General features: G+C 39.0%; 1 protein-coding gene across 4 annotated transcripts in view; it reads left to right on the top strand.

The window, feature by feature from the left end:
• Positions 1-21,154, top strand: part of DIS3L2 (DIS3 like 3'-5' exoribonuclease 2) — a 366,019-nt gene extending 344,865 nt beyond the window's left edge. For all 4 annotated transcript variants that reach the window (XM_073675255.1, XM_073675258.1, XM_073675259.1 and 1 more), the window contains 7 exons: positions 8,756-8,939; positions 9,649-9,735; positions 12,483-12,630; positions 15,710-15,840; positions 16,053-16,157; positions 16,265-16,366; positions 20,225-21,154. In XM_073675255.1, coding sequence (XP_073531356.1) covers positions 8,756-8,939; positions 9,649-9,735; positions 12,483-12,630; positions 15,710-15,840; positions 16,053-16,157; positions 16,265-16,366; positions 20,225-20,323 — 856 coding nt within the window. In that variant the 3' untranslated portion in view covers positions 20,324-21,154. The remainder of the gene's footprint in view (positions 1-8,755; positions 8,940-9,648; positions 9,736-12,482; positions 12,631-15,709; positions 15,841-16,052; positions 16,158-16,264; positions 16,367-20,224) is intronic.
• The last annotated feature ends 3,616 nt before the right edge of the window (positions 21,155-24,770 follow it).

Here is a 24,770-nt window from a genome sequence, read left to right as displayed (position 1 = left end):
TCTCTCCTGATGTGTCCAGTACTCATATACAGCTTTTTACCTGTATATGGTTAGCCCTAGGCAGGGCCAGGACAAATAGTAGACAAAGGGACGCCCACCTAGGGTACCTAACTTTAAATTCGAGGGTGTAATTAGGGGAATCAATTTAAACTTTTTGTGCAGCCCTCTACACCGTAAAAGCAGGGGGTTAATTCTGTTCAGATATGAGGCTTCGATAAAAGGAAGCACTCGCTTGTTAAAGAGCAGAGCCTGTCACACCCGCTAACTTTGTTCTGCTTCAGTCAGGTGATTTCTATTAGTCCCAGGGTACCGCCACAATGTGAGGAACAAAGCACAGCCATGAGAGAAGTTCAGATCATCACACAACTGCTAGCTAAATGGGGAAAATGTCAAGTATTGCTTACTTTCCGAAGCTTTTCGATGCCACCTAACCTCCATACCTGAACATAATTTGTATGTAGCTGTGCGTACAGGTGTGCGGTGTGTGTGAAGGTGTGAGGAATGTTTCCAGGTGTAGAGAATGTATGCAGGGTCTATATAGGTGTGCATGATGTATTTGTATGTTTTACAGCTGTACAGTGTTTCTACATCACTGCAAGGGATAGAGACTTGGCGCCTCTTAGCACAATAAACCCAATATGAGATGGAGATATAGGTAGATTAGTGGGGGATACACTCACCTTTTAGGCCTGATGAAGATATCTGTTCAGTATTAAAACGCGTTGGCCTTATGGCTTACCAATAAAGGAGTCTTAATTACATTCTCTATTCTTTGGACGGTCATTATCGGCAGTGCCTGTATCCTGCATTTGCTTCTATATTGCAATGTGTATACAGGCTTACATAGTGTGCCGTGTATATATGTAGCTATGCACATTCACTGTTTTACTTTAATAGTAAGTGCTGTGTGAATTGCTTATTCACTTACTATCAGGCTATGTTCACTTCTCCATCAGTTTGCAAATGAGAGCAGTGTAGGTGCTGCCATTAAAGCTAATATGTGGCCATTAACAATGAATGTGCTTTCAATGCCATTGTTTCCAAACCATGCCAATATAAATGTCAGACTGGCTCAGCTTCAATATTGCCAGAATGCGTGACCCCAGTCTCACAATGGACTGTACAGAGGGAGGAACGTTTTGAAGCTACTACCTTGAGTGCCAAAAGAGCTTGTCCTGACCCTGAAAGCAAGAGATGAGTCTTGGATGAAGAAGGGACAGGGAGGGAGTTTTCCATATTATCAGTATAGCCCTCCTCTAGAGGAGAATTTATCAGTACTGGTGTCCACTGCATCTGCAGGATCTATTAGTGGAAAGAAGTACCGTGTGTTAAGTGTACCTAATAAAGATAATTACCCGGCCACCATGGTGAATTGAAATATGTGATAAGTCAATAGGGAGCATCAGGTGAAAAAACTGTGTGCAGAAAGAGCTGTCCACTTGTGGAAGGGCCAGAGGGCAATGATCAATTTGAGCCTGTGGGGACTCCCAGGGATGAAGAGGATTAGGAGTGGTCGTCTTTTTTTTTTGCCTGCTTCCTTAAAAGTAGGGTTGGACTTGCGATGTGTGAAAAAATCTTAATGACTGTCATTTAAAGTGTAAGGGTATGTGCACACGCCAAGTATTTGATGCTGAAATTTCTGCTTCAAATCTGCATCTCTTGCAGGAAAAACGCAGTGGCAAATGTGTTTTTTAATTGCGTTCTTAGTGCAGATTTTTCCCCACTCATTAGTATGAATGAAGACTTCAGCCAAAACGCTGAAAAAATTGACACGCTGCAGATTTAAGTCTGCACCAAATCTGTAAGTCACAAATAAGCAACATGTGCATGAGACTTCAGGATTCTCATTCAGTTTGCTGGTACTAGGAAACCTTTCAGGTTTTGTGACAAATCTGCAGTGCAAAAATGTATTAAAAATGCAACGTGTGCACACAGCTTAACTGTTAGTTCAGGAGAACTTGCAGATGAATCTCAATCTGCCTTTAGCTTCTCTTCTCTTCTCTCCATAGAATGTTGTAAGCACTGTCAGAGAGCAGCAGGGAGAATCATGCAGATTTCCCAGCTGGTACCAATTTATCAGGGAACAACACTCCGCTGACTCCAATCGTCAGGACAATTACGCAATTGACTGACGAGTGATGGACGAGGCCATGGCTGTTTTTACTACTAGGCTAGTTATTGGCGAACTCACAGTGAGCATACAGGTATATACACATCCAATTTCAATGCATGGCGTGTGTGTGTGTGTAATAAGGGCAGACAAAGGACCGGAGCTGGATAATTCATTTAAAGCTTCCCTAGGCTGGAGTTCACAGTTTGGGACCCAGTCCTTTGTCTGCCTTTATTCTCACACTGAGGTCAACTTTGACACATGGTGAGGTTTTTAATATTAGAGTAGGACTATCACGAATGGGTTCACCTTGCCGTGGTTGGATAGCTTTCATGTTATTTTTGATCATAAACCGTGTTACTAAGAAAACCTATTTTATTTAAATGCACTTTTGATTTTTATTTACAGTAGACTTTATGTTCATTTTGCTTTTTTTAGTTTTTTTTCTGATTTATGGCCATTGTGAACATGCATTTATGTGCTGCATGTATACCAACTTAAACCAAGCTCAAATTTTGTGTTTTTTTGTTCTATAGATAGGAAGCATTACATGGATAGCATCATCCATCTGACCAATATTAATTTGAAAGTGTTACCGCAACCGCCCATTGATGTAAAACAATGTGTTACTTTCTTTCGCCACTGCGTTATGATTTCAAAAATGACTCCTATTTGTCATTCGATGCTGTTCTTAAAAACCTCAATATTCATAACTTGCAAAGCAGGACAAAGCAGCTTAAAGTAGTTTGCCAGTTCTGAGAGACACGCAGACAAGAGCCATAAATGTCACCACCTCGATTCTTGTGAAAGTTGAGGAATGGAATGGTGTCTGTGATCTATCAGATGACCAACTTTTTTAATTATCCGGTTTGCATTGGGGCAGTTAGAGGGTGTCTGTTGCAGTTTAGGGTTATCTGGAGGTCATGGAGCTAAATTTTCCTCCATGTAATCCATGTTTCAATGTGAATGAGAACTGTTATAGGTTTTACAATTATATTTATAACAAGCACCAACTGCCATCTCTTACCTCAGCAGTAGGAAAGTCTGTATTCCCTGAAGACTGATTTTACCCATGCATTGAGAGTAAAAGATTAGTCAAGGAGCAGATTTTCATAATAAGATATATATTAGTGTTTCCTAATTTTATGTGTTCTATTGGTTAAAACTATGGTTACTCTAAATTTCTAAAATTAAATAAAAGAAAAATTGGCAGCCGATAGGGTAAAAAATCTATTATGGATAGACGGCGATCGAGTATTTTGTAAATCAAGCTGAGAAATTGAATTAATAAGGCAGATTGTAAAAAGATTACTTAGTAGTAGTCAATTGTCTGATTCCTAGATTCTCACATAGGATAACAGTAAATATAAGAAAAAAATTGTGACATATGGCCCATACTAATATATTGTGAAATTTTAAGCCTTGCTGATCTCCACAAATTCAATTAAAAATTAATGTATTAGTAGATATGATACAAGTGTACCATCTATTGTTCTCCATTCTCAGTAAAACAAAAGATAGACATTGAGGACATGTACAAATCAAATATTAAATTAGTTCATTTAGATCACCACTAGAGGGTGCTGTATTCTTAGAAACCTATGTACTTGTGGTTGTGCTACTGCAAAAATGAAAGAAATTAGGATTTTTTTCTTGTGAAATCAAAAAACATTTTTAATTATAGAGATTGTCCTTGAAACACAGACCGTGCTTAGATGCTGATCAGGTCTGACCTGAGCGAACTGTCTCATAAGCATATAAAAAGCAGCTTGCTCTGTGCAGGTGACCGGCCAAGCAGTAATCTATATTTTAGGGGGGTGTGAATTCAGTCTTAAAATGAAAGGGAAGAAAATGTTAAAACTTAAACTACTCACAGAAACATGCCAAGATGAGAAGAAGGATCCATCCTTGAAGGATGACCACAGATTCCCAGCTGGTAATGGAATATATTGTTTATTGAAAATGTGCAAGTGTTTGCTCATTTTCATTGTTGACTGACTTTCTGTAATTTGTTTTATGTCCGTACTAACCACATTAAAGTTTTATTCCAAACCCACAAACAGATTTTTGAAATAACGTGACGTGGTGATGTAGTTCTCTTTTTAAAATGCGATTCCTTTCCTTCAAAATGGGCCAGACACAAGATCTGCGGATGCCTGTGTCTTCCCCTTGTCTAATGAGAGACGCAGCAGTAGAATAATTTTGCGTACATTGAACATAACCCTCTGTGTGTAACCTCTATGGGAATGTAAGAACAGATGGAGATTTCACTCTCGGCATGTTTTCTTTTCATTTTGTTAATTTACCCCATCACTGCAGGACTGCCCTCCGTGACCGCAAATAAGTTGATAATTTGATCTCTGCAACTGGAACGAATGAAAGTTGAATGATTTTCGGAAAATAGAACTTTATCTGCCATGAACCAACATAACGTAATGAAGAAACTAAAAAACTTGGAAAATTCAGTCTGTGAAATTTGTAATGATTGACCTTTGATAGCAAATGTATCATGGAACTTTTTTAGAAATGGATGTGATTGCAGGTTATGGCCTTTCTCTGATTCCTAGAAGGAGCATGTAGCCCCTAGTATCTGTATGGGTTCTATGTCATGCAGAAATTGGTATTACATGAGTCATAAATGTAGTCAGAGAGATTCCTAGATCAGGAGCTACACTGCCACCTGCTGTCTAAAGGTGTGTACTCCACTTGAACATTTTGTGATACCTTTTGATGATGAAAGTAAATGCATCTCTGTATGCTGAATCATTTGACTTCTAAAATCATACACGTCTTCTGTAGCCACAATAGCTTCTCTCAGTAGCCAGTTATCACACGTAGGTTTGCACTTGAAAAGGATGGTTGTTTGCAAATATTGGGGCATTAAGGGACTTGAAAGAAAAAATAACACCACAAAAACAATCTGGTTTGGACATGTTAAAAAGTTTGGATCACCATTGCCTCTCAGGAGTGCACTGGTCCTCAGTCTCCCGGCTTCTTGCTTGCCAAGCGGTGCACTCCTGCTTAATTGACAGTTTGGACCTGTGTCTTTGTTGCACCACCGGCCTAAACTCTCTGCTCTCTGATGCTGCAAGCCAAGGCCGCTTTACTTCTGCAGCATCAGAGGAGTGCAGTGGCACTGAAATTCAGTGATCCCGCCAGCTTCAGAGCCTGAACAGAGTGGTCTTTGGTGCATGAGAAACATCCACTGGACTCAGCAGGTCGCCATGAAAGCTGGGATTCAGCTGATGACCCCCCATTCCCGTGTCTGTAGTTATAGATCTCATTTGAAACCCTGCCTGTGGCCGGGCTTCAAAGAAGACCGTGATTTCTGCTGTATGCAACAATGCTATGGCTAACAATAACAGTGAAAAGTAAAAAAAAACAAAAAAAAACATTGTTTTCAAAAATATGAAACAAATATAAAAAAACAAAAACAAACCTAAAAGTTCAAATCAAGCCCCCCCCCCCATTGAAAATAGATATTTAAAAATAAAAAATACAAATGTGGTATTACTGCTTTCAGTAAAGACTGATTTATCAAAATATAAAAACCATTAACTCAATTGGTAAACACTGTAAATGGAAAAAATTCAAGAACGCCAAAATTAAGGGTTTTTTTGTCTCCGCAATTCCAAAAAAGAGGGATGTAACAAGCTATTAGTCACAACTATCCCAAAATGGTATCAATAAAAACGTTCTCTCACCCTGCAAAAAATAAGCCATCACACAGCTCCATCGGCCAAAAAATAGAAAATGTTACAGGTCTCCCTACCAAAATAATACCCAAAATGTCAATATTTTTTTTTTTTATCGCTGTAATCGTATTGATGAGGTGATTCATATGGAAAAGTAAGGTAATGTTTACCACAAAATATACACCATAGAAACAATTTGCAAAAAAAAAGTCAGAATTGCATTTTTTTTTTTTTTTTACAATTTTACTGTACACTATATGGTAAAATGAATGGTGACATTCAAAAGTACAACTCGTCCCGCAAAAATCAAGCCCTTATGTGTCTGTGGACAGAAAAATAAGAGTTATGGCTCTGGAATAGGCACTATTTTTTCAGACATAAAAAAAACTTTTTCCCCTAAATTTCATCACGTTGCATTTTTCTTTCCAACATTGTTTTATACAGTACAGACCAAACGTTTGGACACCTTCTCATTTAAAGATTTTTCTGTATTTTCATGACTTTGAAAATTGTACATTCACACTGAAGGCATCAAAACTATGAATTAACACATGTGGAATTATATACTTAACAAAAAAGTGTGAAACAACTGAAAATATGTCTTATATTCTAGGTTCTTCAAAGTAGCCACCTTTTGCTTTGATGACTGCTTTGCACACTCTTGGCATTCTCTTGATGAGCTTCAAGAGGTAGTCACCGAAAATGGTTTTCATTTCACAGGAGTGCCCTGTCAGGTTTAATAAGTGGGATTTCTTGCCTTATAAATGGGGTTGGGACCATCAGTTGTTTTGTGCAGAAGTCAGGTGGATACACAGCTGATAGTCCTACTGAATAGACTGTTAGCTGCTTTTTTCTTGCCATAATACAAATTCTAAGTAAAGAAAAACAAGTGGCCATCATTACTTTAAGAAATGAAGGTCAGTCAGTCCGAAAAATTGGGCAAACTTTGAAAGTGTCCCCAAGTGCAGTTGCAAAAACCATCAAGCGCTACAAAGAAACTGGCTCACATGAGGACCGCCCCAGGAAAGGAAGACCAAGAGTCACCTCTGCTTCTGAGGATAAATTTATCCGAGTCACCAGCCTCAGAAATCGCAGGTTAACAGCAGCTCAGATTAGAGACCAGGTCAATGCCACACAGAGTTCTAGCAGCAGACACATCTCTACAACAACTGTTAAGAGGAGACTTTGTGCAGCAGGCCTTCATGGTAAAATAGCTGCTAGGAAACCACTGCTAAGGACAGGCAACAAGCAGAAGAGACTTGTTTGGGCTAAAGAACACAAGGAATAGACATTAGACCAGTGGAAATCTGTGCTTTGGTCTGATGATTCCAAATTTGAGATCTTTGGTTCCAACCACCGTGTCTTTGTGCGACGCAGAAAAGGTGAACGGATGGACTCTACATGCCTGGTTCCAACCGTGAAGCATGGAGAAGGAGGTGTGATGGTGTGGGGGTGCTTTGCTGGTGACACTGTTGGGGATTTATTCAAAATTGAAGGCATACTGAACCAGCATGGCTACCACAGCATTTTGCAGCGGCATGCTATGCCATCCGGTTTGCGTTTAGTTGGACCATAATTTATTTTTCAACAGGACAATGACCCCAAACATACCTCCAGGCTGTGTAAGGGCTATTTGGCCAAGAAGGAGAGTGATGGGGTGCTACGCCAGATGACCTGGCCTCCACAGTCACCAGACCTGAACCCAATCGAGATGGTTTGGGGTGAGCTGGACCGCAGAGTGAAGGCAAAAGGGCCAACAAGTGCTAAGCATCTCTGGGAACTCCTTCAAGATTGTTGGAAGACCATTTCCGGTGACTACCTCTTGAAGCTCATCAAGAGAATACCAAGAGTGTGCAAAGCAGTCATCAAAGCAAAAAGTGGCTACTTTGAAGAGCCTAGAATATAAGACATATTTTCTGTTGTTTCACACTTTTTTGTTAAGTATATAATCCCACATGTGTTAATTCATAGTTTTGATGCCTTCAGTGTGAATGTACAATTTTCATAGTCATGAAAATACAGAAAAATCTTTAAATGAGAAGGTGTCCAAATTTTTGGTCTGTACTGTATCTCTTGCATGGTGGTCTATCATCCTGTATTGTTCATGCTTAAAAGGTGCAAACAAAGCTGAACTTTGGGATCCTAAAAAATGCAGCAAAATCTGTGTTTTGGCTGCAGTTTTTTTTTTTTTTTTTTTTTACTACCAAGAGATCAGGTTTTGGCTGGAGCAAAAAAAAGCAACATGTGGACATAGCCTAACTAGTATCTGAGGATGACGTTTGTCATCCATTACTTAAATTGAGATTTCATTGATGCCACAGGCTGTTTAAGGAAATAATGACACACATTTAGAATCCTTAGAAAGTTATTGTAACACGTTCTTAATACAAAATAAAAACAATTTTGATAATATTTTTTACATGAGTTCTGAAGTTTTTCAGAATAATCATGCGTCTGTTCACACTGTGTTAGAGCTGTGTACTTAATGTGTCAGCTTGCCCATTCAGCCCAGTACATTTGCTGAACAGATTGTGAACAGAGCCATGGAATCTGTGAGGCACCAAATTCTTCTTGGGAGCAATATGGTGTTTCAATGAAGCTCCATATAGTGAAACACGTGGTCATCTTTTTTTCTTGTTAGTTTTGAAATGTACTTTTTTTTTTGTTGTTCCTTTTGGGCTTTTTTGTGCTTGACAATATGTAAACCTTTGACAATATATGTAAACCTTTTTATAGGTTGGTTTGTATGTTATTTAATTTTAGCATTAATTAAAAGGCTGTTATAAGGCTGAATGTATTTATTGCATTTCCCATTAAATATAAATGTTGATTTTTAAAGGAATAATTGTGCTTGAGAATATTGTGCTTTTGTGAAGTAATGACTGGATGAGAATTTAAACTCTCTATTATTTTTGATAATCCTTTATACATGTATTTCTGGTTTGTTTAGGCTGGTGGAAGAGTTCATGTTGCTTGCAAACATGGCAGCTGCTCATAGAATTTACCAACGATTTCCAGAACTGGCACTGCTGCGTCGCCACCCTCCGCCACAGACAAAGCTGCTGAATGACTTGATAGAATTCTGTGACCAAATGGGAATTGAACTGGATTTCACCAATTCTGGAACTTTACATGTAAGTAAAATGTGTAGATGTTGGGATCCCCAGCAACAGTAGGTAGCCCACAATTCTGTTAAACCATTTTGTTTTTGCACATTTTCTTCCTCTACCAGGTGTGGAGTCAATGTTGGAGTCGATAAAAATGTACTGACTCGAGTTTAAAAAAAAAATAAAATTCTGCAATATTGTGGAATTATTAACTTTCATAAGAATGAAGAAAGATGGAATATAAAATATAATTATATCAATCGTTTGTCTTTTTTTCCCCCCATTCTGGGCAGGGTTTACTTTTTCCAGATGATTTCAGCTAATTCATCAATTGTGAGTTTTTTTAAAAGTCGCACACTTTTGTGCAAATGACCTTCAGTTCCAAAAAAAATTGCAAAAAACATTGAAGACAGAATCATGAACTATGTGTATAATTTCAAGAAATGTGGGACAAAATAGGTCAACGAACACTACAAGACAGAGAAAAAAAGGGACTTAAACCTCCTCCCCTGCCCCCTCGCAAATAAGTTAATTCCAAAGTGTAAGAAAAATAAAACTTCAGTTTATCGACCCCACAGCCCTTGTTTTAACATGTCATATTAATTGGGTGTCATTATCTGATAATTACATTGTAGAATAGTCAGAGGTTTGCCAGCAAAAAATATATATTTTTAATGGTGTCCTTATGTTGTGTGACACAGCGGCAGACTCTCTCACACCTTCATTTTCCTTTCAGAAAAGCTTGAATGATCAGTTTGGTGCAGATGAGTATTCTACAGCACGCAAGGAGGTTCTGACCAATATGTGCTCCAGACCTATGCAGGTGAGATTCCTTCATTTTGTAGCCATTAAATGTCCCAGAATTTTAAGATACTTTCAATGATTACGGTAAATAGTATCACTTTTTATTCAGTGACCTATTTTTTTTTTCATTTCTGTAATAATTGAACTACTGCACCTCCTCCACCATAGAAATCCTATCAAATAGGGGTTCAGTACTAAATCTGCTTTAGTCTTTCCTGAGGTTACGGTGAAGATCTGAGATTGTGGGTTGTAATAATCACTTATGCAGGTTAACAATACAACTGTTTTTTATTCCTTAAATTCATGGTTTTACAACAACTCCAGGTAGTTAGCCGAAATACACTGCCTGGGGCAGGTAGTTCCACTGTCCCCGTACCGGGCATTATTCACTGTCTCCCATCTTTTAGTTGGCCCACATATTTTGTATCTCCCGCCAGTATGGTCTGTAGTGACAGACCACGCTCCTCCAGACGACACAACCGAAGTCCATTTATCCAGCAGCAACAGTCCTTAAGAAAATACCTGATATCCAGACGACAGATCCCTCAACCGTAGGAGGAGAAAGCAGCCCAGCTGGCAACCAATCTCCAAAACGCCATAGGCCATCCATCCATGGGTCCCAGGACCTCAGCCTAGATCCTCACCCCTTGAAGTCACTCCACCAACTCTCACTCAAACACGTGGCATAATTGTCCTCCCTTTCCTGGGATCAGACCCCTGGATGGACTATGGTGACTTCTCCATTGGGTTTGCTATCCCCATCCACACAGTGTGAATAGTGACTGGGAGGTACAATAGCTCAAATCCCCTGCGATACAAACGAGATTAATGGAATGATTGCTATACATTTACCTTAAAGCGCACTGGTCAGCTCTGCTCTGTAAACTGCATACAGTGTCAGGTGGGCGACATTACACTGATTAATATGATACCTTGGTTGATGAAATCCGTCCTGTGGTTCTTGTGTAATCTTTACTCTGTTTGGAGATAATGATATGCTCGTGCTTCAGGGAGGGACTGTGGGGTGGGCTCTATCTGGTGCTCTGCTTACATATTCATCAGTATGCTCTTGATGCCTCACATGATGCAGCGAAGCAACGTTAAATGATTGCCAAAGCAAACTATAAAAGCTATGAAATGCTGTGGCGTATTCCATTTTCAGGCAATTCCAGAGCCAGGAGAAAAAACGAAAGCGTTGTTTTATTTGTCCAACAAACAAAGACAGGAAAACTGCGCAGTACTGTACCATTTGTGGGGAAAATGTCTAATATATATTAGAGAAGGTGTGTCCAACCTTTTGGTCTGTACTGTATGTATGTATGTGTATGTGTGTGTATATATATATATATATATATATATGTATGTGTGTATGTATATATATATATATATATATGTATGTGTGTATGTATGTATGTGTATATATATATATATATATATATATATACATATATATATATATATATATATATATATATATATATATATACATATACACAGTACAGACCAAAAGTTTGGACACACCTTCTCATTTAAAGATTTTTCTGTATTTTCATGACTTTGAAAATTGTACATTCACACTGAAGGCATCAAAACTATGAATTAACACATGTGGAATTATATACTTAACAAAAAAGTGTGAAACAACTGAAAATATGTCTTATATTCTAGGTTCTTCAAAGTAGCCACCTTTTGTTTTGATGACTGCTTTGCACACTCTTGGCATTCTAATATATAACTAATATAAATATATTATTCATGCAAAAGATCAATCTACTGAATTTCTTAGACTACATTCAGATGATTATATGTTTTCTCGAGTGTGTCATGGTTGGGTCCCTCTGCAGCTCACTCTTCTTATCTGCATTGCAAATATTTGTGTGCCGCAACTTTTTTTTTTCCCCGTTTTTAAGGTCCATGTGAAAACTTGCTAATGGGCACTAGCGCACTGACTTTCACTGGCCACTCTATACTCATACAGTTCGTTGTGCACACGGACAGTACACTGGTTCAAAATATGTTTGTGTGAACATAGCCTTCAAGAGTGCTGCCAGTTTAATTTTTGTTTCATTAATCAGTAGTGTACATGAAAATAAGCAAGTTTGTACAATGTTTTCTGAGAAATCTGTTTCCCGCCTCGCCCCACACACCCCTGGAAGGCTCATGCAATCTCAATTCAAGGGTAAAAGCTGTAAAATCAGTATTCAGTGAATAATCACTTTGCTGTTACTGGGAGGGTAGATGGCAGTGTCTGCTCATAGGATTCTATTAAGGAGGGAGGAGATAGAAAGACAGACATGTTGCAACTTCTCTTGAAACAGTTACACTTTAAATCTATGGTATAAAAAAAAAAAGTAAAAGTGCAGCAGAACGTCTGTGTCCGCCTCTAGCTCCTCCCCTCTCCATAGAATCGCAAAGCACTAACCGCCATCTCCTATCTCAGGAATATGAAGGTCTCTCTTCACTGAATACAGATTTTACCCCTGAATTGAGAGTTAAAGATCAATCTAGAAAGAGAGCAAAGCAGATTTCTCTGATGGGATATATTACAAAGTTATCTATTTTCATTTGTGCTATTGATTTTAAAATAAAACTAAAAGGTAGCACACGCTTCCATGGGAATTTGTTCTGTTGTAATGAAATCGTATTTGAATAAGAAGATGCTGCTAGTTCTGATGGTTTCCCATGTACAGCTATAGGACACTGTGCAGATGATGGCGTTAGTCTTTCCTTATTTTTGTGATTTATGATTAGTTTTATTTCTTGTAGATGGCGGTGTATTTCTGTACTGGAGTGCTCAAGGATGAAGCCTTATTCCATCATTATGCATTGAATGTTCCTCTGTACACGCACTTCACTTCTCCCATAAGGCGCTATGCTGACATCATAGTTCACCGACTTCTTGCTTCTGCCATAGGTGAGTTCTCTAGAATACGGGGAAACTACAATAGCCTGCCTCTATTCATGATGTCCATTCCATTAATCCTTACACTTATATTTGGGTAAGACACTATTCATACTGGTATCTAGATAATGAAAAAAAAGATACCTTAACAACCATGGATCCATTTTGTAATGAAACCAGCACAGAAAGAAACGATATGTTAAGAGATGTAAAACGCATTGGGAGAGATGTATTAAAATTTATGGAGAAAAGTGGAGCAGATGCCATAGCAACCAATCACATTTCTTCACTCCTTTTTAAGGTGACTTTTGGAAAGTAGAAACTGTAAGTTGGTTGGTTTTGTATAACTTTTGATACATTTCCGCCTTTGATTTAAAGGGAACTTGTTAGGTCCCCTATCTCCTATCTCTACTATAACAGGATGGATACAGATTTCTTTAATCTGATGAGGTGATCATTTTAATCGGACTGGTGATAAATTGGTGATTGGCGGTGATCTGACTGCTGGGACCTGCACCGATCAGCAGAGCAGAATTGATTTTAGCCCTGATGGGGAACTTTTATCCCTTCTATAAAATGGTGTGGCTGGCTGGATGCCCGACCATCACTCCTTTCGTTCTCTATGGGGCTGCCAAAAAACAACTCAAGAGTTGTGCTCAGCAGCCCCAGAGGGAGAAATTGGAGCACAGATCGAGCATGTGCTCTTCTGCTCTATTTGAATGGAAATAAGTTCCCCCTTCTTCCGATGATTGCAGGTCGCCCAACGAGCAATATGTTATCACCCATCTTGTGGAGGAAGCAAATCAAAGCAAAGAAATTCGTAAAAATCATTGGCTTGTCTAAATGCCCAACAGAATACATTGTGCATACAGAACAGTAACTATCACAAGTATCCTCCATCTACACACTGCTTGCCACTAACCTTGCATCAGAAAATGCAGTTATTGTACTGAAGATAGTCATCAAGCGACTTTTCAAACCTCTAATCATTAAATAGAAGCTTTCATTAAAGAGTTCATTAAAACTTTATCAAGAATAAGCCTTTATTTTAATGAAAATGCAGAAATATATGCAATTTACTAAGTAATAGCCTGTGTCTTCTAGAAAATAGTCTAATGTAGCTATACAGCATTCTACAGAACATGTATTGCATCCAATTTCTGGATTTAACGTCTGAAAGTGAAAAAGGGAAATGCCCATATACTTCTGTTGGAGTGACTATTGCATGACATCCGGCTGAGAGCTTCTCCTTTTTTACAAACCTCCGCTATGACAAATAGGGCGTCCTATGCAGGTGATTCTTTTCTGTCTAATGGATCATATGGACATCGGCCTATAGATTGTCGGAATACTTTACATCACACTGCCCTGCACTTCTGATCCGATTATTTATCTAATGCTATTAAAATGATGAATAACTAGCTGCTGGTAGCTTGCTGCACTTATGAGCTGTGTTTGGGTTACATTATTTCTTTTACTCTTGTATCCTGACCTACATTTGGAATTCTGACATTTTCCTTTGCGACAATTGAAGTGCATTGTGAGAGATCAGACCGTAAGCCAAAACTGTAATTCTAGTTTACTGTCAATTGTCGAGCAACCCGCAGAACTCTAAACTGCTCTCGTTCTGAATGGGCTACTGGATATTGTATAGCTCCGAATCCGTGCAAGGTAAAACGGAATTAATTCTGGTTACTGTCAGTATTTATTTACATCTTATATCGTAGCATTAGGATTTAAAATACTATCTGTTGTCCGATTTGTCTGATTTTAGTATATACTTTCATTTGTCACAAAAATGTATATTTTTCTTCTTCTCTCCAGGTCCCTGCATTGTACCATTCTTGATCACATCTTTTATACGAGTTTAAAAAATAATTGTTGGTCGGCAGCACATTCCCTCTTCTAAACAGGATGTGCTGCAGAGTAACTATCTTTTATCCCCATACAGTTGTACCTTCATTTACATGTGGCAACGATTGACATTTATTATACTTGCATATATCATCAATCAGTGCTGATTTTGGGCAGATTATCTTCCCATGTAAAAGGAACCTTTATAGTCCAGATCTTCATTCAAAGTACTATAGACTTCAGAGCTGAAATATCACAGCATTTTTTGTTGGCTCATTGTCTGCAGTGTTATTTATTTTTTTGCTGCACAATCTGCATGTATACCAACGGATTTCACCTCTTTACATTAAAGGGAATCTGTCAGCAGGTTTTTAGACCCCAAGGTAACATTACTGGAAAGAATTTGTCATGATTATTACTTCCATACTGTTATAAGTCTTTGTCTCCATTGTCTCTTAATCCATCAGCGAGTCCTTATGCAAATGAATTCGTGAGTGAAGGGACTCCTACCAATGATTGACAGGTCACTCCTCTCTGTAACCTGCTCCCCACCGGCCGACATCTCGTGCAAGTGCAATAATTTTTGGGGTGGCACATGTGCAGTAAGGGCCTGGTGACGTCGGGAGAGCTGGAATATCCATGTGCGCATGCGCCGTCCCAGGAAATGACAGGGCCTAAGTGAGATGTCAGCCAGGAGGAGTAGGCCACAGAGAAGAGTGACCTGTCAATCACTGGCAGGAGGTTGGTCCCAGGAGGAGAAAGAGGCCTGAGATCTGTAAGTGTAGACCAAGCCCCTGCACTTGTGAGCTCATTTGCATAAGAATGGCTTACAAGACAATGGAGACAGGGATTTGTAACATACAGGTATAGAAGTCTATAAACCCACTGATGGGTTCCCTTTAGAGGTGAAATCTGCAGTGAAAGCCATATCAGAAATGGACATGCCACGAATGGTATCATTTACACAACAGGTCAAATTCTGTGTGGAACAATTCCATAGGATGTGGATGACACTGTAATTTACTTAAGATTTTCATCTGAGACCCCCACAATGATTCTGAGAACTGGGATATGAAGTTTTCCTGTCAGAATGGAGGGTGGCCACCTCTCCATTCATTGTCTATAGGACTGCAGCACAGCCATACAAAGCCGAGGACAGCTCTGGGCTTCCTCCAGCAATCCTGTGGGTAGATGATAACTTTAAATATATGGGATAAGCTTTTTATTTTTTTTGTAGGGCGCGGACCACCACTGAAATTGTTACAAGACGCAATACAGAATCAGGCAGACCATTGTAATGACCGCAAAACTGCATCCAAGAGAGTACAGGAACTGAGTGCGGATCTCTTTTTCTCTGTATTTGTAAAGGTGAGACGCAAGCTAAATTTTAGTAGAAAATATCAGCAAGTGGTCACTATACGAGGTATTACCTTGTAGCAATATAGGCATTATCTTTTGAAAAAAATTCTCAACTTTTTCCTGCTATTTAAAACAAAAGTAAAATAAAAAGAAAACCTCAATATATTTCACGCTTTGTTTTTACGAATGGGAAAAATGCTACTTTTGCGATTTTTCTGCAGGAGTCTGGTCCATTGGAGTCAGAAGCCATGGTTATGGGGGTCTTAAATGAAGCATTTGATGTCTTGGTCCTGAGATATGGTGTTCAGAAGCGGATTTATTGTAATGTAAGCTGGTGAAGCAATAATGGAATATAAGTCATAAATCATATATTATACTTCATGCAGCTAGTATTGATGACCCCTAATAAACTGGTCTTGTGTGTCTTATTTAGGCTCTACCTCTCCAGAGCTCACATTTCCAGCAGGTGGGCAAAAAGCCTGAGTTGACACTTGTGTGGAGTCCAGAACAAGATGGAGATAAACCTGTCCAACAGGTAAGCAGGACAGAATGCAATTATTAGTTCATCCAGAGTATCAGACTCACGCGTTACTAAAATTTAATAGTTATGGCAATAAAAAATGTTTTCCAACAATTACGCTATTAAACCAGCTTCAGATACAGTGTGTACAGCCATGCTTCATTTTGGAGCAGGAAAGGATCGTGAGTGATTAGATCTGTGTCTGAGTTTCATAGTTTTAAGGCTGAAGGTAGATACAAGTGCATCAAGTTCAGCCTACAACCTAACATATTGATCCAGAGGAAGGAAAACTCCATGAGGCCGATGCTTATTTCCCAAAATTAGGGGACTGCTCCCGGCAGTGTACATCGCTGCGCTGACAGGACCTGGGGTCACGTGAGCTCTCAGCTGAAGGTCAGCTGAGAGCTCAATTGACCTCACTTTACGGCAACAGTGCTGCGTGGGATCATTCTCAAGAATGTTCCCACCAGTACTGATGCTGATGCCACTGGGGCTGATCTTCAGCTGATGAACCCAAGTGACCTCGCAATTACAGCAGACCCATGTACACTGACAGGAGTGATTACACCCCTGTCAGTGTACATTGCTGTATTCTACAGCAGTGACATCAGTGAGTGCTGAAGTCACTGCTGTAGGAGTAACCCGGATCGCCGAGGGACAAACTGGACAGGTGAGGGATATGGTTGTGTTTTTATTTATTTCTTTTTTTATATACAGAAGACCGAGTGATTCGGGGACTGGGTGTGAAATTTAAAAAAGATTAAAACCATGTGTCATTTTATTTCATTAAATTACTTTATTCTGGCCGTGTCTTTTATTGAAACAGCGGCAAAAACTTTACTACGCTGTTAGTAATGGGGGAGTCTTACAGATGCCTCTCCATTAATAACCTGGGCTTCTTGTCAGCCACCAATACAAGGCTGACATGAACCCATTACCCCACACGCCACCGCTACAGGGCAGTGGGAAAAGCGGTGGCTAAGTGCCAGATTTGGCTCATCTTATGGATGCGCCAGTTCTGGGACTGCTGAGGGGTGATATTATTAGACAAGAATCATTATCGCCGCATGGCGATAACTTTACTAATCAGTTAGTAATGGGGGCGGCTTATAGACGCCCTCCATTACTAACCTGGGCTTCACGTCAGCCACCAATACAAGGCTGACATGAACCCCATTACCCCACTCGCCACCGCTACAGGGCAGTGGGAAGAGCGGAGGCTAAGCGCCAGATTTGGCGCATCTTATGGATGCTTCATTTGTGGGACTGCTAAGGGGTGATATTAATAGCTAATTAAGGCCAAACAGACAAATGTGGGCTGATATTAATAGCCAGGGAACATTGTTGGCTAATGGCCCCTTCTCCGGCTACTAATATCAGCCCCCAGCGGTTGGCTTTCCCTCTGCTGATTATAAAAATTACGCGGGAGCCCACGCCCAATTTTTTTTTTAAGATTTTAGGCTCTGTGCCCACGATCTGGCCGTAGCAGCGCTTTGGACGCATATTTTTTGCTGCGTCCAAAACGTTGCATTCTATTGAATGGAGGTAAATCCACATGTGTTCACTGAACCATGTCTTATTTACCGCATTCAATACATGCTAGTCTCTGCAACAGAAATTTGACCACTAGAAACTCCGCAAGAGAATTTGACATGCTGTGGTCCTGAAAGACGTCCCACGTGTCAGTGTCCACGGGTGATCCACAGCCTCTGATGCATGCATAGTGGACATGGGATTTCTAGAGATCCCATCCACTATGCAGTAACATAGTGGATGGGATAGCTGCGTAAACACGCAGCGTTAAACCTGCAGCTGCTCCTGACCATAGCCACGTTCCCAAACTCAGTCGCAGCATGTCAATTTCTGTAGCGGACACGCTAGTACCCCACTGCAGATTTTGACCGATTGAAGTGTTATTATATGCGGTGGATTCACATGTACCGACGACAAAAGTGCGGCATTAGAACACCGCATTTTGGACTCAGCAAAAATACGCTGCGTCCAAAGCGCTGCTGAGTGCTGATCGGGGGGGACATAGTGGCTAACAAAACAGCTGTGAGCTGTAAATAATGGCCAGCGACCATGTTAATGGCACCTTCCTAGGCTAAAAATAGCAGTTCACAGCTGGCTCAGAAATTACATGAATGGAAATGCGAATGGGATTAGCTGACATCTAGCTCCTTTGTTTGGTGATGCCAAGGTGACAATCAGACCCTTTCTTCACCAAACCTAATTAAAGTAAAGAGTTAAATAAACACAGACAGAATAAACACTGTATTTGAAATACAACAGACACATTCTTTAATCATTTCAACTAACCAATATACTCACCCCAGTTCTGATGGTAATCTAAGGGTTTAAGCAATGTCCCACCAAATAACTTTATTTAGCTCCAAAAAGCATTCATTGATTAGCAAAAATGCTTCAAACACCGCATTAAAAAACACGGCAAAACCGTGCGTTTTTTCCGCAGCCTTTTTCCTACCAAGGAGATGCAGAAACGCTCAGGAAATTTCTGCTTCAAATCCTGAACGCACATAGCCTAAAAAAGGCATCAGGCCCTCCTTGTACTATTTTTTTTTTTTTTATGAAACAACTATTACATCACGCTGTGACAGAGCATTCCATAGTCCCACTGCTCATACTGTAAAGAATCTACATCTGTGATAACCTATCTTGGTACATCATTCCAGCTATTGCCTTCATGATCTTGGTCGCTCTTCTGTGCACCCGCTGTAGTTCAGCTATGCCTTGGGCTGTTAGAAATTTTGGGATGTAGACAAACTGAATATCTTAATTTTGCTTTCCAGATTGCATACAGGGCTATACTCTGTAGCAGAATCTATGTATGTGTGTTGTAAAACCTTGCTCTTTCTCTGCACAACTATAAAATAGGGCAGATTAAGGATCTCACAATTACAATTTCCATAGTGGTATTTAGTGAGCCTTAGGTCCAGAAGGCTAATTATCTCCGCTTATCTCCTTGGCCTTTGCCTGATTTCTAGAATACATGTGGTGCTAAAGGGCATCCCTGATAGTGTGCTCAGTAGAGGAGCTGTGTGCGTGTGTTAGATTTTATGATTACAGTACTGGGAATCATGTCTTTAAGGATTAGATATGACTATTATTATTAACCCTTTTCAAGAACACCAGTGTGTAGTAACAATAGTCTTGGAGATGTCTGATAGACTGGACTTCAAGAAAAGGCATGCAATGTATTTTGTTGCACGTTAAACTCCTTTATTAAAGTCTGTATATAACTTTGTAAGACCAATATACCATATAGTCTAGATAAGGAAAATATACACCATTATAAACTAAAAACATATTTAAAGTATGACCTATGCAAAACCTTTTATATTATAGAAGCCAATATGTGCTAAAACTTTGCAATATATATGTGAGAGATGCCTTTAATCTTCACATATATTGATATATATTAATATTGATTGTGATTGCTGTGAAACTGCTGCACCCACATAGCAGCCAATACACAATAAAATACCTTGTCGCCATTCCCTTCTCTGCGCCAGTGAGGCCAAAGGTCTTAAGTTGGAGCACGCATTATATATAACCAGCACGTTTATTGCTTAGTCATATGGATGCTTTCTGAAAATAATTTAGAATTTTTTAAAGGTGGTGTGTCTCGTTCCATGGAGTGTCACTTTTGGCCCCAATGGTTGCACATTTTTCTCCATCTAGACTTTCTCATTTATTTTTGCCTCCATCATGAATATTTTTCTTTATACAGTTGTGGTGAGAAGGTAACGATGTGAGCCCTCAGAACATTTATAGCTATAGAAGTGCAGAATACGTAAATATTAGGCTATGACACAATATTAACTGGAAAGCAAATTTTCTATCCTTCCGCAGGTAATTGGCATCTTCACGTTATTAGAGGTGGTTCTGAAGTCTGATAATGTGCCTTTGAAGTATACGGCGGTGCTAAAAAGACCTGGGGCTGCAAACTGAGCTCTGGTCACTTCGGAGCAGCGTGTTTTCTCACATCTCCTCAAGCAATGCTTATTTTATCCTCCGTGCAATATCCAAAGCAAGGAATTGGCTGAATTATTTTGATTGTGCAGTGATGTGCTACATACTGGCCATACAGTGTACAATGTAATGTTTTTATTCATTCTTTTGTTTTTTTTTATTTAGCATTTTAATTGCTCCTTTTTATTTTATATTTCTTTGTGGATTAGAGGATGAACGTGACATAGAGGCTTTCTTGTATTCATTAAAGGCATAGGTACAGTTTTACTATTTTTTTCTTTCAGTGCATCTAAATGCAACTTTGCAAATGGACTTCACGATCTCCTATGCTTTTGTTTCTGCAGCTCGTATAAAGCCCTTTGTGTCCTGTCTGATCCAGCGTTCGTTCATACTGTCTTACTAACCCGCTAAGGGTGATTTCACACGTAGCAGTTTTTTTAAAACACACATGCAGGTTTTGTTGCAGTTTTTTCTTGAGCCAAAGCCAGAAATTCAAAAGGAATAGGAAGTATCAAGAAAAAACTTATTCCCGATCTTCCTTTTGGACCCGTGTCTTATCTTAGCTCAAAAAGCTGGATTAAAGACTGCAGTGATGTAATTTTTTTTCCCCAATATATAAATCTTATGTTACTGTCAGGTAGGAGATAAATGGATTAGATTTAAATTTGTAGGATCAAATTATGTGGGGTTTGCATAGGAGCTTTAGACACTAAAAAACCCATAAACCTGGCACCGTCTCAACAAAATGTCACTGTTTTTTTTTTGTTGTTTTTTAGATTCACTGGAGCAATAAGAATAGTTTTAATTGTGCACCGATCCTTTAAGATTTATTTTTGTTTAAAGATGGTAAAACATTTCCTATGTCATACTCTTGGAATATACCTGAAAGAAAAAAAAGTGACTTGGAAATTCATATTTTTACACTTTTTAACAATATTTATATTTTATTTGTTCTTGGATCATCTCTATATTTTAGCAAAATGTTTACAACTTTTGATGGATTTTATTTTGCACTATAAATTTACTTTGTAATGGATATGAATATACCATTATATTGCCAGAGATGGACCGATTAGACATGAACTGGAATTTTGTGTCGTTTTTTTCTTTTATTAAATTATTAGTTGCTGTCTCATAACTGGACAGGTTATCTCCGTCACCTGACTACTTGTGTATCACCATACTCGTGGTTTGTATTCATACTGTACATACTGTCAGAAGTTTCGTATTCCCTTCTTTTGTGTTCGACAGTAATGTGTAAGTCTAGACCTATATTCTCCTGTAATCCACAATTTAAATAAAATGATCTGCTGTCTGGTCTTATGATCTCTCTATGTGAAGGACGTCTCTGTATAATACAATGTATAACACCTCATTTGAAGTACATTTGTTACTGCTTACATATTAGAAATATGGGTAATAGGCATAAAACCATTTTATACTGAAACCCTGATTCATTTCAACTTCCTGTGCAGGAAATGTATTGAGAAAAATGTTTGTAATAAATAAGACAAATACATTCTAATAATGGGTGGACAGCAAATCTGACATTTTCAATCCAAGAATACTGTGTGAAAACCCCTTAAAATTGATAATTTGTCACCTTTTTTCTGGTGTTAAATTGCTGCCACTCTTCCGACTGAAGCCAAATGGGTGTCCTGCTCCTTTTGGGGTGGTATGCTTTTTTTTTGCATAATATAAATCACTGTACATGTATTGGGGATACTCTCAACATGTACCTGATATGTAGACAAATCCTTAGATCCAGGGATGTCTGACAAAGTTGAAATGTTAATTACTGACCCCCTCTGGGGATCAAAGTGGTGTATACCATTATAGGGTATTTTTTCTTATCTTTTGGGTCAGCTATATATCATTTATATACATTATAGGAACAAAAGTATTGAGGTACATACACATTACACCTACTGGAGCCTTTTTGATATCCCATTCTAAATCCATAGGCATTAATGAAAAGCTTCCCTTTTGCTGTTGTGACCGCTTCCACTCTTCTGGGAAGGCTTGCTATAAGAATTTGTGTGTGTGTGTGTGTGTGTGTGTGTGTGTGTGTGTGTGTGTGTGTGTTTTTGCAAATTCATCTAGAGAAACATTTGTGAGGTCAGACATTGATGTTATATGAGAAGACATGGTTCCCAATCTCTGGTCTTGCTCATCCCAAAGGTGATCATTGGGTTTGAGGTCTTCTCCATAAGTAAGTCAAGTTCTTCCACAATAAACTCTCCAAAAATGCCTTTAGGGACCTTGCTCCGCCCACTTTGGCTCAGTCATGTTGGAATAGAAAGGGGACTTTTCCAAACTGTTCCCACAAGGTTGGAAGGATACAATTGTCCAAAATCCCTTAATGTGCTGAAGCATTAAGATTTCCTTTCACTGTAACTAAGGAGCCTATGGCATCACACAAAAAAACATTACATTATATCAACTGTAAAGTTTACTGGAGGAGGGATATTTGTCAGGGTTCAAAACTGTGTCCACACGCCAACAAGGAGAGAAGAAGCCAGGAAAGTTGTTCAAGGCACAAAGTGGTTCAATAAAATACTGCTTTGATTTCATTTTTATATGAGCAGGCGGCATGAGCATGAACGTGCCTCATACAAAAAGCAACCGGAAATGCGTCTCACCTTTTAACCCCCTGCAGTCTTTGGAGAATCCAATGCACAGATTACTTGGAGCACAGCAAGATTAGACAAATTAGAATAACAAATGTCAACACCAGGTTACTTGCCTTCTTAAAATTAGACTTATTTGTTTCCTTTTATAACCTCTTTAGTCACTAAACAAAGGTTTAGTGACAATCGCAAACTCGTTTCCGAGCAGTGTCCTTAGTCATTGCATATAACCTAGTGAGCATATAGGTAATTATATCCCAATGGTCAACATTTTAAGAATCCAATTTTAGTATAATCTTTTTATTGAAATAAGAAAGGACATTAACATATAAAACAAACATTAATAGATGTCAGTGTTCAGTCCCGATGATCAAAATAACATATACTCATATATTCTTTACCGCTTTTCTGATAAGACTACTACACCTTTTATCTAACAATGTAAACATTACTTTTATCAAATCCAGCAATGTAAACCATTTACATATATCAAAAATCAACAGTACAAAAACAGAAAGAAAAAAAAAGGGGGGAAGGGAAGAGTAGGAGAGAAGAGGGATAACAAAGGGAAGATAAGAAAGGAGGGAAGGGTTTAAGGAATGGAAAAGGAGAAGGGGAACCTGAGCTAAGGTTCATTTTTAGATTCACTAATCATTTCCAGCACCAATCCAGATCCAATTCGCCTATTTATCAATCTTTACTCAAATAACCTATGAAACTCCGATGAGTCCTGAAACAGGATCCAAACTCTCCAGATCTTCATGAATTTATCAGCACAACCATTAAAGTCAGCAGAGAGTTCCTCCATTCTGCAGATATTAGCCATTTCATTATACCATTCTGAAATTTGAGGTGATTTCCAGTAACGTGGAATCACCGTACGAGCTGCTGTTAAACAGAATCTTAAGATATCTTTTTTTGGGGATCTAATTGATGAAGGCAGGATGGAAAGCAGAGCTATCTCAGGGCAATTTTCAACCCTACTTCCAGTGATTAGGTTATAATTGGAAAATATTTTTTCCCACAAAGGCTTGATCTTATTACATTCCCACCAAACATGGAGCATAGATCCCTTTTCCACTTCACATCGCCAACACAAGTCTGAGGTTGCCGGAAATATGGAGTGGAGTTTTACAGGATACTGGTACCACCTTGCCATAATTTTGAAATTTTTCTCCTGCGCATAGCTTGCAACTGACATTTTGTGTGTAAACAAGAATCCTTTTTCCCAGTCTGACGAGGATATGACTTGTCCCAGTTCTTGTTCCCACTTATGTTGAAAGTTTAGCTTTCCTGAGATATTTTCCCCTATCAGACAATTATAAAGCAGGGATATTACATTGTTTTTGCAGGAATCTCCTCCCAGCCATCTCTCAAAAGATGATGGTGTACACTGGAGTAGGGGCGCCGCCCCCCAAGAAGACAAAAACGATTGCAACTGTAAATATTCCATCCATAGCAGTTTTCTAGACGGAGACCTATCTTGTAATGTATTGAATGACGGTATTTTACCATTTTCGAGTATCTGTAGAAAGTGAATATCCTCCATAGCTCTCCATCCCAAGAAAGAATCTCGTAAATATCCAGGAGGGAAGGAAGGATTGGAGAACAATGGCATAAGAGGGCTGAATGTGCTAGAGGAAAAGTGTTTTTTCATAATTGCATGCCAAATTTTGATTGTACCCCTAGTCAGTTCTGGTAAACCTCCAATTGAGAAAACATCGGAGGCGAAAAGCCAAGGAAGGTGCTTCAAAGGAACAACCACCCCTTCCTGCTCAACAGTGACCCATTGTTTT

The sequence above is a fragment of the Phyllobates terribilis genome, unplaced genomic scaffold, assembly GCF_046119375.1.
Source record: "Phyllobates terribilis strain yellow unplaced genomic scaffold, ASM4611937v1 Scaffold_3__8_contigs__length_932513732, whole genome shotgun sequence".
Taxonomy (NCBI): Eukaryota; Metazoa; Chordata; class Amphibia; order Anura; family Dendrobatidae; genus Phyllobates; species Phyllobates terribilis.
This window is presented reverse-complemented; position numbering and strand designations above follow the sequence as displayed.